At 31.8% G+C, this 11,970-nt stretch overlaps 2 protein-coding genes across 2 annotated transcripts; one reads left to right on the top strand and one right to left on the bottom strand.

Annotated features, from left to right (window-relative positions):
- Nucleotides 1–505: 505 nt before the first annotated feature.
- On the bottom strand, nt 506–5,370 carry LOC130895385 (facilitated trehalose transporter Tret1-like). The gene is made up of 2 exons (XM_057802634.1): nt 4,891–5,370; nt 506–2,840 (listed from the first exon to the last, which is right to left on the bottom strand). The coding sequence occupies exons 1-2, from the start codon at nt 4,928–4,930 to the stop codon at nt 1,498–1,500; spliced, it is 1,383 nt and encodes a 460-aa protein (XP_057658617.1). The 5' UTR covers nt 4,931–5,370; the 3' UTR covers nt 506–1,497.
- A 652-nt stretch (nt 5,371–6,022) lies between these two features.
- LOC130895382 (beta-galactosidase-1-like protein 3) lies at nt 6,023–11,431 on the top strand. The gene is made up of 6 exons (XM_057802630.1): nt 6,023–6,178; nt 7,315–7,717; nt 7,777–8,085; nt 8,141–8,322; nt 10,068–10,682; nt 11,041–11,431. The coding sequence occupies exons 1-6, from the start codon at nt 6,085–6,087 to the stop codon at nt 11,412–11,414; spliced, it is 1,977 nt and encodes a 658-aa protein (XP_057658613.1). The 5' UTR covers nt 6,023–6,084; the 3' UTR covers nt 11,415–11,431.
- Nucleotides 11,432–11,970: the final 539 nt, after the last annotated feature.

Here is an 11,970-nt window from a genome sequence, read left to right as displayed (position 1 = left end):
GCATTACAAATAAATGTATTATTGTTACATTAAGTTAAAATTGTTTATAACAATAAATTACCGAGTATTCAACAATATAATCTCTATATATAATAAAAGATCTAAAAATGCATCAATTACGGTAATAAGTATATGAAAATGAAAATAGACTACAGGAGTGTTGACGCCATTGTTAGATCAGGTCAGGATCAGGGATCACTTTCCAAACAAAGTTTCAACTGCGTTGACAATCGTATGGGTATATGTTTAGTGATTTGTTCGTATCTTCTTTGATAAATTTTGCATAAAAATACCTTCTGATACAAAACGCATTACCATCTTATACAACAGTAAACGAATTAGGAACTTTGAAGAACATACACTACCTCGGAAACTTTGTTGGAAAGTGAATTATAACAATATGACGGCCGTGACGTCACGCCCCCTATTGAGATGAAAAGATCTAAACAAAGTATTCATGTGCTTTACGGCAATTTATTTTATGAATAGGGTAAAATAAAGGGCATTTTATAAAACATATCATTTACTACTACGTGAATTTTTAATAATAAATATAAACTTATCACAACCTTTCATAAAAAACAGGCAACGAGTTTGTTATGACAATAAACAAATTTTCCACAATTTACTAACGCACAGGCGTATATTATTTATAAAAGATATGAATGTTTGATAAATTTAGTAATAATGTATTCAAGATTATTATAAAAATCTGCTTTTATTTGAAAAATCATTCTCAATTTTATCGATAATTGTTTTTACAAATACATTTTCGAAGGCTTTATATAAATATATAATGCTACAAAATATAAAAAAATATATATTTAAACATTGTCGAGCTTAGCAGAAGTTGCAGCAAAACGTTATACTGAGTAAAGTCTGTTGCATAACCACAATATAGAATCAGCTGTCATTGCCAACAAATTTGATTTAACGTACACAAGGTAAATTAGAAAAATATTTATCGAGGAAATTGGAAAATTTACACGTATCAGTCTTAAAGTAAGTACTGAAAGTCTCCTATAAAATGTTTTAGACGTCGTAGATTGTTTTTTATTGATGTAAATTCTATTTTATACTGCCGTTTCGGCAGACGTAGAAAATGAAAAAAAAATCATGGGTTATGTTATCATCTTAGTCCTTAAAACTGTGAATATGAATGTCAATTTTAGTAGCATTCAATTTCATTAAATATAAAAGAAAAGTGGAAAGCAATTTGATAATTAGATTTGATTTATACAGTGTGTTGCATTTAAGAAGAAAATATAACTATACAGGATGTCCCGTAGTTGAACCGACACAGGGGGAGGACAGTAGGTAATGGTGAATAGAAGGCGATTGAACCATTCGGGAGGTTAATTAGTAGTGACCTAACCTTAAAAATGCAAAAAAGTTTTTTATGTTTCAACTGTTATTATCTTTATTATCATTTTAGAATTCAAATCTGAGTAACAAAAAAACAACATCTTAATTGCGACATACTGTATATCGAGATTCTTAACCTATATTTTTGTTTGGCAATGCTGACAACATAACTTGAATTTGAATGAAAGTTTTACCTTTCGTTTCCGGTAAATAGCAAATAGTAATGGTGGCGCACAAAATGGACATCGATGAGAAAAACCAGAAAGTACCAGATTGTCCCATCATCGAAGTCATATCGTTGAAACTGTTTGCTATAATAAAAGAGGTTATCCAACCGAAAGTAGAAGCGGCAGCGGTGGTCATCTGTCTCAAATTATTAGGAAACAATTCAGACATCAGTACCCAAGGGACAGTACATATTCCGACGTTGAAAAATATTATATAAATCATTAAACTTAGTATCGGTATCCAAAACATCGGTTTCGTATTAATATTTTTGTCGTGGAAATAAAAGAACCCCGCTAGCAAATTCAAAGCTACAAACATACCGAAGCAGGAAACTACAATTAGCGGTTTCCTACCTACTTTATCGACTAAAGACGGAGCTGTCACACTGGATAATAATAAAGCCACGCCTACTACGATTGTCGCTAATTCCGGATTCAATTTCGTACCAGAAATTTCGAATATTGTTTGTAAATGATAAGTTATAGCGCAAAATCCGGACAAATCTTGAGAAGCTATTAAAACAAGACACAATAAAAAAGATTTTCTTAAAATTTTGTTGTTAAATATATCGGTGAAGTGACCTCTACCGTCCATTTTGATAAAAGATTTGATATTGTCTAGTTCTTCGGCTACACCAGCTGCGTCCGCCGATCTTAAGTACATTAAAGCTTCTTCCGCCTCTTTTTCTTTCTTAACGCTTACTAAATAGTACGGACTTTCGGGAGCTATTATACTAAACAATATTAAAAAAGTCATTGGTAAACAAGCTAAGATTAAATTGAAAACGCGCATCGATGTAAACGGACCTATCACCAGCGGTAGAAAGTTTCCTAACGCACAAAACGTATTCGTCGTCAACGACATTTTTCCTCTATTAGAATCTTTCGAAATTTCCGCTATGTAAATTACGTATAAACAATAACCTCCTCCTAAAGATACTCCTCCCAAAAACCTCCCGACATAATAAAGGTAAATGTTGTGGGCGAAAGCGAACGTTAAAAATGCCACCACGTGTGGTACTGCTATAGCTAATAACCCAACTTTTCTTCCGAACGTTTCCGATATGTACCCGAACAACACGGGGCCTAAGATAGCACCGAAATTCAACCAGGAACCTAACCACGCATCTTCACTATCCGTTATTCTTCTATGTAGAGGATTTATTAATGAATTATTAGAATATAATTTCGGATATACCGGAGAGGTCCATGACAAACCCAAATCCCCTGTTGTAGCCAGCAAATCAACTGAAACAAAATATTTTTTTGTACGTTTCATACTCGAAATAATTACCTCGAACAGCTTCGGGGTAGTTTTAGAACGAACAATTCATTAAAACCAACATGGAACATATCTAAATCAATATGTCAAATCAATACTTGTGTTAATAGAATCTTTAAAACACAAGATTAAATTTTTTTCTGATTATGTTCATTTTTTATATGCTAGTGATTCATTTTTATATAGTACGCCTATGGTAAAGCGATACTGCCATCCATCCATACGTAAAAAACCATTGTTTGTCTATTGCTCCTTTATTTACTTTTTATTCAATTTTGTGAACGTGCAATTTCCATAGATAAAACTGAATCTGATAAACTTCAATAGTATAATCAGATTTGGAAGTTTTTTCGCGTTGTTTCTCTAGAAATAACCAACAAACTAGTCAAGCATTTATTTTCAATTCGAGCTTAGTTACTAATTTATTTTATTATCGCGTCTTTATGAGTACTATATATCATAAAATTATCTTTTTGTTTTTATTTTCAAAATATAATTAAAACTTAAAAACAATAATAAGCTACACGCCTCTAATAAACTTGCTATGTCACTTTCACATTGAACAATAATAATGACGTCATCAAAATTATTCTAAATATCATTCTCGTCTCCGATACCGAGGTGTTGTATTACCACATTTCAATTTATATATTTTAGTTAATATTTTTATATAAACAAAAAGATAGTATGTATTATCGTTTAATATGTATATTTAGCTGCTTAATATTTACTATCGAAAGTATTTAATTTAGTGCTTTGTTAAATTATATTCTGTTCAAATAATAGATGGAACTATTTGTTGTTTTACCTCTACACGAAATCATTTTTCTATGATATTGACGTATTGACGTTTTTTGTATCTGAATCTTATTACAATACATTTAATATGAGATATAAAAGTGAAAAAGTACTTTCAATTAAATAAAAAATAATTGCCAATACAAATTCTAGCTATTTCACACACTTTGGAGTAAAGATAATCTTTTTTTATACTGCAAACTCGCAATAACATCAGCCAAACAATATCAAAAAAATATACGGTAGTGATAAAAACGTTTATTTTGATTAGAATAATCTATTCAATAATACAAATAATCTTATCTCTCTATTTTTTTCTCGTCCTTAATGTTTTTAATTATAATAGCTCTTGCTAAATACGATAAGATTGACAAACAATTATTTATTATGTTTGTATGTATAGAGTATATATATATAATTTTTTTGGTACCACATGATGCTACAATTTTTGCAAAGTAACCAATAACGAAATTTGCAAAGTCATTGCAAGATTAAATATTAAGGTTTTAACTAAAATATCAGTTTATTTCAAAACGTTTTAAAAGTAAATATGTTCTTATCCTATATACAGGGAGGTCAAATGAAAAAACATACTTTTCACAGTTCTGGATATCTAATACAGGGATAATTCTACCAGTGGCGGTACTATGACGATTAATAGCGATGAATATTTCCCCAAAATATAAAAATTAGTAATGGACAGTGAATTAGGTGGAGATTTTGGGATGAAAATTTTTTATACCCTTATGAATTGAAAATATGCTTTTATTTTCATTCAAGGAGATTTTAAAGCTTGAAAATATGTATAATATCTTATTTTCGATATTGTGTGTATTAGTTTATATAACCTCAAAGTCATTAAAACAATAAAATGTTTAGTATTGAGTGAAATATTTAGTATTGATGACATTACATTATAGAATTTATTGATTTGATATAGATCTTATATCACAATTAACAGACGATGAATTTTTTTAAGAACAATAATTTTTCAATGTCGTAGTACATCACGTGTCGTTTTTTGACGACCTTGCGCACTGCATTTTTGGCGCAATTGTGTATAATTGTCAACACTTTTTAGTCAAAGTTCAAATTCTGCATACCAACGAGATTAACTCATAGATAAAATGATAATTCCCTACGATACAACGTGGGGAACGAAAAAAGAATAAAATATGAAAGAATAAAGTATAAAATTGTATTATAAACTATACTTACCAATGAACACCACCAAAATAGAGCAATCTACATACTTCATTATAGTGGATATGTTTACTTTTCTACGATTTGCAATTATTATGATTTTTTTTCTATAAATACGTATATAAGCAACGATGATGTATAGTAGAGGTCATTGTATCAAGAAAAGATTTAGTAAAAGAACATCGGCCTGCAACTTGTGTCTGAGCACTACACTGAACTCCGACCTCTCAAGATTTCCGACTCACTGTTTTGGTTTTATACACAGGCGTTATATAAGGGGCTCGACTTAGATATACATGGGTATATTATAACATATTTTCTGATAGCGTCAATAAAGAAGACATTTTCAAGAAGTCCTTTATCGGATTATTTTTTAGGTTAACAATATTGATTCAAATTAGCATAAATTTATGAAAAGACCTACCAGAAACCGTTAAAAAACTTAAAAAAATCTATAATTTTATTATCTTACTAAATATATGTAAAAAAAGTGGTTAATTGACATTGGCTGTGACACATAGGCGGAGTTATTTTGAATTTTGTACAATTACATATTTCTTTTATTTACATATAAATTGATTTGTTGCTAACGGCGATTATCATTTAAGATAATGAAGTAAAAAAATATGATACTTAATATTTGGACTATAAAATAGTAAGGTAACTTATAGTATTATTTATTATCATTGATTTGTAGTAAGCTCGAGTTACTGCTAATTCATAATATATGAATTTATATTATATTAGTCACCATATCTTTGTAACGATATATCGAACGTTGAAATTAAAATTACCAAAACTTTGTACAATCTCATCACCATTTGACTCTAATTGTAATATATTTATCTATGGTTCCAAACGTTTAAAAGCGATCAGTTCACAACCTGATTGACGTACAATAGAAAGAATCACGATCAAATGGCATCTTTTATTGATATGAAAAATATATACAAAACAATTCCACCAAAATGTTGAAGTTGATCATCGTTATGTGAAAAATTAATTATATAATTAAGAAAATGTAATGAAAATATGTATAAATAAAAAAAATCTAGCTCTCAGACTATAAAATCAGAATAGGAAATATATATATATATATATATATATATTTATATATATATATATATATATATATATATATATATATATATATATATATATATATATATATGAATCTCGGGTGAATTATAATTTTGATCGAATCGAAATATGTTACTGATTTTTATATTGTTCGTGAATTGCTTAGGATCTACGGATCTACCAACAAACTATGAATATTACACATCTTCAGGCATAGTTTCGGGTGAGTTTTTACACTAAATTTGAAATATATTATTTTTAATTCCCATTTTAATAATTTTTATTTCGTTTATTTAATAATTCAATAGTAATTTATTTCGTTTTTTTACGTGATAAAAACTTCAGTACAATTATTATTACTCGACATGCCACTGATAAATGCTTAGTTTTCCATGCAATGGATAATATAATTAGTTATAATCAAAACATTTAGACAAGTAAATTCTAGCAGCATGAGCAACCAGTATTACAAAGACGTATAATGGGTTGCATAACTTTTAGTATTAAGTACTTCGTATTCAATTGTATATTGTAAATAAAAAATGAGAATTAGGTTTATTTTAGCAAAAATTTTATTTTTTTTTTTGTTAAAAGTCCTCAGACCTACGTAGAAACTATGAATATTAACATTTTTAGGCTGTCAGGTATGTTTTGGTAAATAATTAAATCAAGAATGTGAGCAACTATCATTACAAAGACGTATAATAGGTTGCATAACTTTTACTATTAATTACTTCGTATTCAATTGTATATTGTAAATAAAAAATGAGAATTAGGTTTATTTTAGCAAAAATTAAATTTTTTTTTGTTAAAAGTCCTCAGACCTACCTAGAAACTATGAATATTAAACATTTTTAGGCTGTCAGGTATGTTTTGGTAAATAATTAAATCAAGAATGTGAGCAACTATCATTACGAAGACGTATAATGGGTTGCATAACTGTTAGTATTAATTACTTGGTATTCAATTGTATATTGTAAATAAAAAATGAGAATTAGGTTTATTTTAGCAAAAATTATATTTTTTTTTGTTAAAAGTCCTCAGACCTACGTAGAAACTATGAATATTAAACATTTTTAGGCTGTCAGGTATGTTTTGGTAAATAATTAAATCAAGAATGTGAGCAACTATCATTACGAAGACGTATAATGGGTTGCATAACTGTTAGTATTAATTACTTGGTATTCAATTGTATATTGTAAATAAAAAATGAGAATTAGGTTTATTTTAGCAAAAATTATATTTTTTTTTGTTAAAAGTCCTCAGACCTACGTAAATAATTAAATCAAGAATGTGAACAACTATCATTACGAAGACGTATAATAGGTTGCATAACTTGTAAGTTTCGTTTTATCTTAGGAATATCAACTAACGAAACACATTTCTTTCTCAATGAAAAACCCATCTTCATCTACAGTGGTTCCGTTCATTACTTTCGCAATCCAAGGGCGTATTGGAAAACTAGATTAGCCCAAGTTCGTTCCGCTGGTTTGAACACAGTCGAAACGTACATTCCTTGGAATTTACACGAATACCAAAACGGTAGTTATGATTTTGGCGGAGGGGGTTCTGAAATGCAAGACTTCTTGTATATCGAGGAATTCCTTCAATTGGCGCAGAGTGAAGATTTGTTCGTTATTTTGAGACCCGGACCGTTTATAAGCGCCGAATATAATTTTGCGGCGTTTCCCAGTTGGTTGTTACGGGAAAAACCAATGGGCTTTAGAACCGACGAAGCAAATTATATCAAATACGTTTCCAGGTGCGTACGAATTTATTATTAACACGTCGACTGACAACAACGAGTGTTTTATTTTACAGATACTACAATGTACTTTTACCGATTCTGGCGAAGTATCAGTTCACGAAAGGAGGTCCAATTATAGCGTTTCAAATAGAAAATGAATACGGATATACAGGTTATCAAAATTTCGCTCCGTCTCGAAATTATTTAGAAATACTTCGGCAATTATATTTAGATAATGGTATTGTTGAGCTGCTGGTAACTTCGGACAATCCAATCGGACGTGGAGATTCTGGTACTTTACCTGGCGTACTTCTTCAAACGGCTAATTTCGGGGATTCACCGGAACCGTATTTTAATAAACTAAAGCAGCTACAACCCGATAAGTAACGTACGACGAATATTTGCCGGTGTGTTTATAAGAGACAACGGTATTTTTAGACCTTTAATGGTGATGGAATTTTGGATTGGATGGTACGATTATTGGACAAATAAACATCAAACTAGAACTCCTGAATATGTGAAGAGTGTTTATGAAGCTATCGTCAAATATCCGGCTTCTGTCAATATCTATATGTTCCATGGTGGTTGTAATTTTGGTTTCGGAAACGGAGCTATACTAAGTAAGACTAATAACTAGTGTTCCTTTCCAGCTACAACTTTCTCCTCTGATTAATTGCGACTGTCGGGTTTATTTCCTTTGATCTTTCTGCTTCTTCTATTACAAAATACTTGAATTGAACGCCAATTAGGCTCTCGAGTTATCAGCTTGGTTAAAAATGGAATCTTTAGTCGTATTTGGCGTCTGTTTAAGCCGAGTAGTTGATTAGCGAGACTGACAGAAGCCCCATCCATGAATCTCCGTTGAAACTATTTCGCGAGCAGACTTATCTCTATATTTATAACAGAGGATGTCCTGACTGACGGATTTATTCATTCATCAACGTCCAGCCGAGGCTATTAAAGATAGAGACATTGAAATTTCGATTTCGAAAGGTGTAAAACGATTTTTTCGTTTTTCTCGGCCGCTAATTGAAATATCGACTTCGTTTTTGCACTAAAACATTCTTCGTACAAATACCTAACAAACAAAATTCGAGCAAATCTTCATGACGAAATGAGATATCAAAGCGATTCTTTTTTAGAAATGGGTACCGTGTGAATATCTAAAAACTAATTTCTCCGTTTTTGGAAATGTCTTTTTGATTTCTTTGAAAAGGATTAAATTCATTTGATGGAGAATGCATGGAGTTTCGATCTATGGATTCTGTGTTACAAGTTGATAATGCAAACACGCTCAATCCTCCAGGTTTCCCGGCACATAGACTTAGTCTAAAGTTTGGAACACCGATAATGTTGTTACGAAATCTCGATCCTCCCAAACTGTGCAACGGTACGAGACTACGTGTGAACGCTCTTCAGTAAAACGTAATCGAAGCTACAATTGTAACCGGACGTGACAGAGTCTGTTTTGCTATGCTATAAATCACAAGGTCGATCTTTGAAAGTGGCAGGTATCGATTTGAATCTTTTCCGAAACCCTCTGCGTACGCGCGAGCGAATGAAGTGGTCTGAAACTTGGGAATTTCGGGCGCAAATTTTCATTTTATTGTGTTGTAAAGTCAGCACTCCGGCTTTCTAGTCGATAAAGGTACGAGAATGGTCCCTGGTCTGACCTAGAGATGGCGGTGGTTGCTTGAAAAACACCACTGTACACAACCCATTGTTTCCACGAATTCACCCTTGTTACAAACCTCTATAATTGCCTTATTCCATATCGTTCTCTTATATAAACCCCTTCTCTATCCCTACATCGCTCCATGCGAAGCTTCCATTGTTCAAAAAGGTGCGGAAAGTCGTTTTATGTCAGTTCCTTCCAAAACGCGCGTCGCTTTTTCTTTCACGGCTTCAACGGACTCAAAGCTTGTTCCTTTCAATTCAGATTCGATTCGTTACCTTTTCTAATAAGTTTGAGTCATTTTCAATCGCATTCAAAGTGTCAAAACAAATAATTTCGCGAGTTTCTCGTTGTTCAAATGTGAGGATTGTACGCAAAAGTTTTGCACAAACGTGAATCGTCTTCAACACCATCACTATACACTGGTTTCAATAAATTATTAGTTTCAGCAGCAGTTTTCAATTTCACAACAATACGTTGCTCTATTTCTACGACAAAACAAAAATACGGAGGCCGTGGCCACACTGGTTTGTCTATAGACATGGTAGACAACGATTAATAGGTTCCAGACTAAACAGCGTTGTTCTTCCTTGTTTCCTTTCTTCGAATAAAAAGTCTTCGTGCCAAACTACAATAATGAAGTCGGCTACATGATTTCTACGCTTCTTAGTGTCTTTTATTCTTTTCTAGGTAACGAGCTATTAGATAACTCCGGGTTCCTTCCAATGACTACCAGTTACGATTATGACGCGCCTTTAGACGAAGCGGGCGATTATAGACAGAAATTTTTCGACGTTCGAAACATTTTGTCTGTTTATAATCCTATAAAAACCCGTCTACCAACACCTCCGGAAATACTTGCTCGTATTGCTTATCAGAACATCGCCATCAATCGCCAAATCAAACTTGGCGACGTTATCGCCAACGAACCGCCGATGGTGTTAGAAAGCGAGAACGTAACGGCGATGGAGATGCTCGACATAAACTCGAATTCCGGTCAAAGTTACGGGTATATAGTTTATCGTAAGGAAAATATAGATTTGGAAGCCGGAACTGTCTTGAAAATTGGAGGACACGTCTGTGATACCGTCGTGGTTTTGGTTAATGGTGTTTTAGTTTCACCCGCGCTAGAATCTTCTGCAGATTTAGACGGTTTCGGATATTGGAGATTGGAAAATTCCACTTTAATTATAAATCGAGAAGCAATTCAAGATGCTACGGTTGATATAATTGTAGAGGAATGGGGAAGGATGAACGGCGGCACCATTTTCCAGTATAACCGAACGTTGAAAGGATTGTGGCAAGGTAAGAAACCATTTTAGACGGATTTCTGTTAATCTAGAATAACTTTTGACACCCAACGCTTCTTCATTCGCAACTTCTACTTCTTCCGATCGTATTCTTTCAGTTTGTTGATCATATAATATACTTAAAAGTGTCATCTTCCATCTCTATTCTTATTATTAATAACAATTTCAGTTCCATTCGTTGAAACGTTCCTTCTCAGTCCACCGATCCTGTACACAGATTAATAATTGTTGCTATCAGCGAATAGCAGTCGTACTATCATTCTTTTTATCGAAATTTAAGCTATTACAGTGCTTCATAACTAAATATCTGCTACTAGATTCTATTTTTGAAAAATTGTTAAAAATAATTGTAGGGGATGTTTATTTCAACGATAAACAAGTCTTAAACTGGAAGATCGTACCTCTGGAATTCAAAAAACAGTGGAACGACAATCTTTCCTCCTGGAAATCAGTTGATTCGAAAGTAGGTCCTGCTTTATACGGAGCAACTTTAAGTCTTGGAACGGATATAAGAGATACGTATATCGATATGAGAGAATGGGTTAAAGGTCTGGTTATAGTAAACGGTTTTCCTGTTAGAAAGTATTTTATGTTAGGTCCTCAACAAACTTTGTATCTACCAGCGCCGTTTTTGCATGAAGGTGATAATCATATTGTTGTATTTGAGCATTTCAAAGCTAGCGATAAGTTGGTATTTAGCGATAAACAAATTTATTCGAATCAGTAATAAAAAATTTAAATTTAGATCTTTTTATATTGACCTAAACTGTAACAATCAAAAATTTGGAACTGCTGATTTCTTCGTTAATAATTTAATAGGAAAACATAACCTACAAAAATTAAATTGTATGCCACATGCTTATATACATAAAGTACCTAAGTAGCACTGGCAACATTGATTGAAACTCAGTACAAAAAATATTGAAACAAACCAGAAAAGTGATTTGTGATTGAGTAAATCATACAAAGAGAAAACTTTAAAATAATGTGAGTTAAAAAAGAAGATAGAATGGAAAAAAGGTATTATTACTTACTTGATTACTCAATGTACAATACACATAAACACTAATCCATTTCTTCTTAATCTTTTCATTGTTTCTCACTAATAACAGGAAGCATTCGATAATCAGTTTTCACCTTACCTCACTTCATTTGATTTTTCATCAAAAAACAGAAGAAATAATAGAAGAAACAAATTTTGTAGTTGAAATACTTCATTGGACGTATATACATGACACAGACCCTAATTATTAATTTAGTTAATCACACATTTTCACATGGTT

The sequence above is a fragment of the Diorhabda carinulata genome, chromosome 6 (assembly GCF_026250575.1).
Source record: "Diorhabda carinulata isolate Delta chromosome 6, icDioCari1.1, whole genome shotgun sequence".
Taxonomy (NCBI): domain Eukaryota; kingdom Metazoa; phylum Arthropoda; class Insecta; order Coleoptera; family Chrysomelidae; genus Diorhabda; species Diorhabda carinulata.
Note: the sequence above shows the minus strand (reverse complement) of the source record. Positions and strands in the feature narration are given on the sequence as shown.

Excerpts from the sequence above, each read along its gene's own strand:
- LOC130895385 (XM_057802634.1), bottom strand. The coding sequence starts at position 4,930 with ATGAAGTATGTAGATTGCTCTATTTTGGTGGTGTTCATTG. Across the intron at positions 2,841-4,890 it reads TATTTTGGTGGTGTTCATTG|TTGATTTGCTGGCTACAACA; the intron begins GTAAGTATAGTT and ends ATTTTGTTTCAG.
- LOC130895382 (XM_057802630.1), top strand. The coding sequence starts at position 6,085 with ATGTTACTGATTTTTATATTGTTCGTGAATTGCTTAGGATCTACGGAT. Across the intron at positions 7,718-7,776 it reads TATATCAAATACGTTTCCAG|ATACTACAATGTACTTTTAC; the intron begins GTGCGTACGAAT and ends TTTATTTTACAG. Across the intron at positions 8,323-10,067 it reads CGGAAACGGAGCTATACTAA|GTAACGAGCTATTAGATAAC; the intron begins GTAAGACTAATA and ends ATTCTTTTCTAG.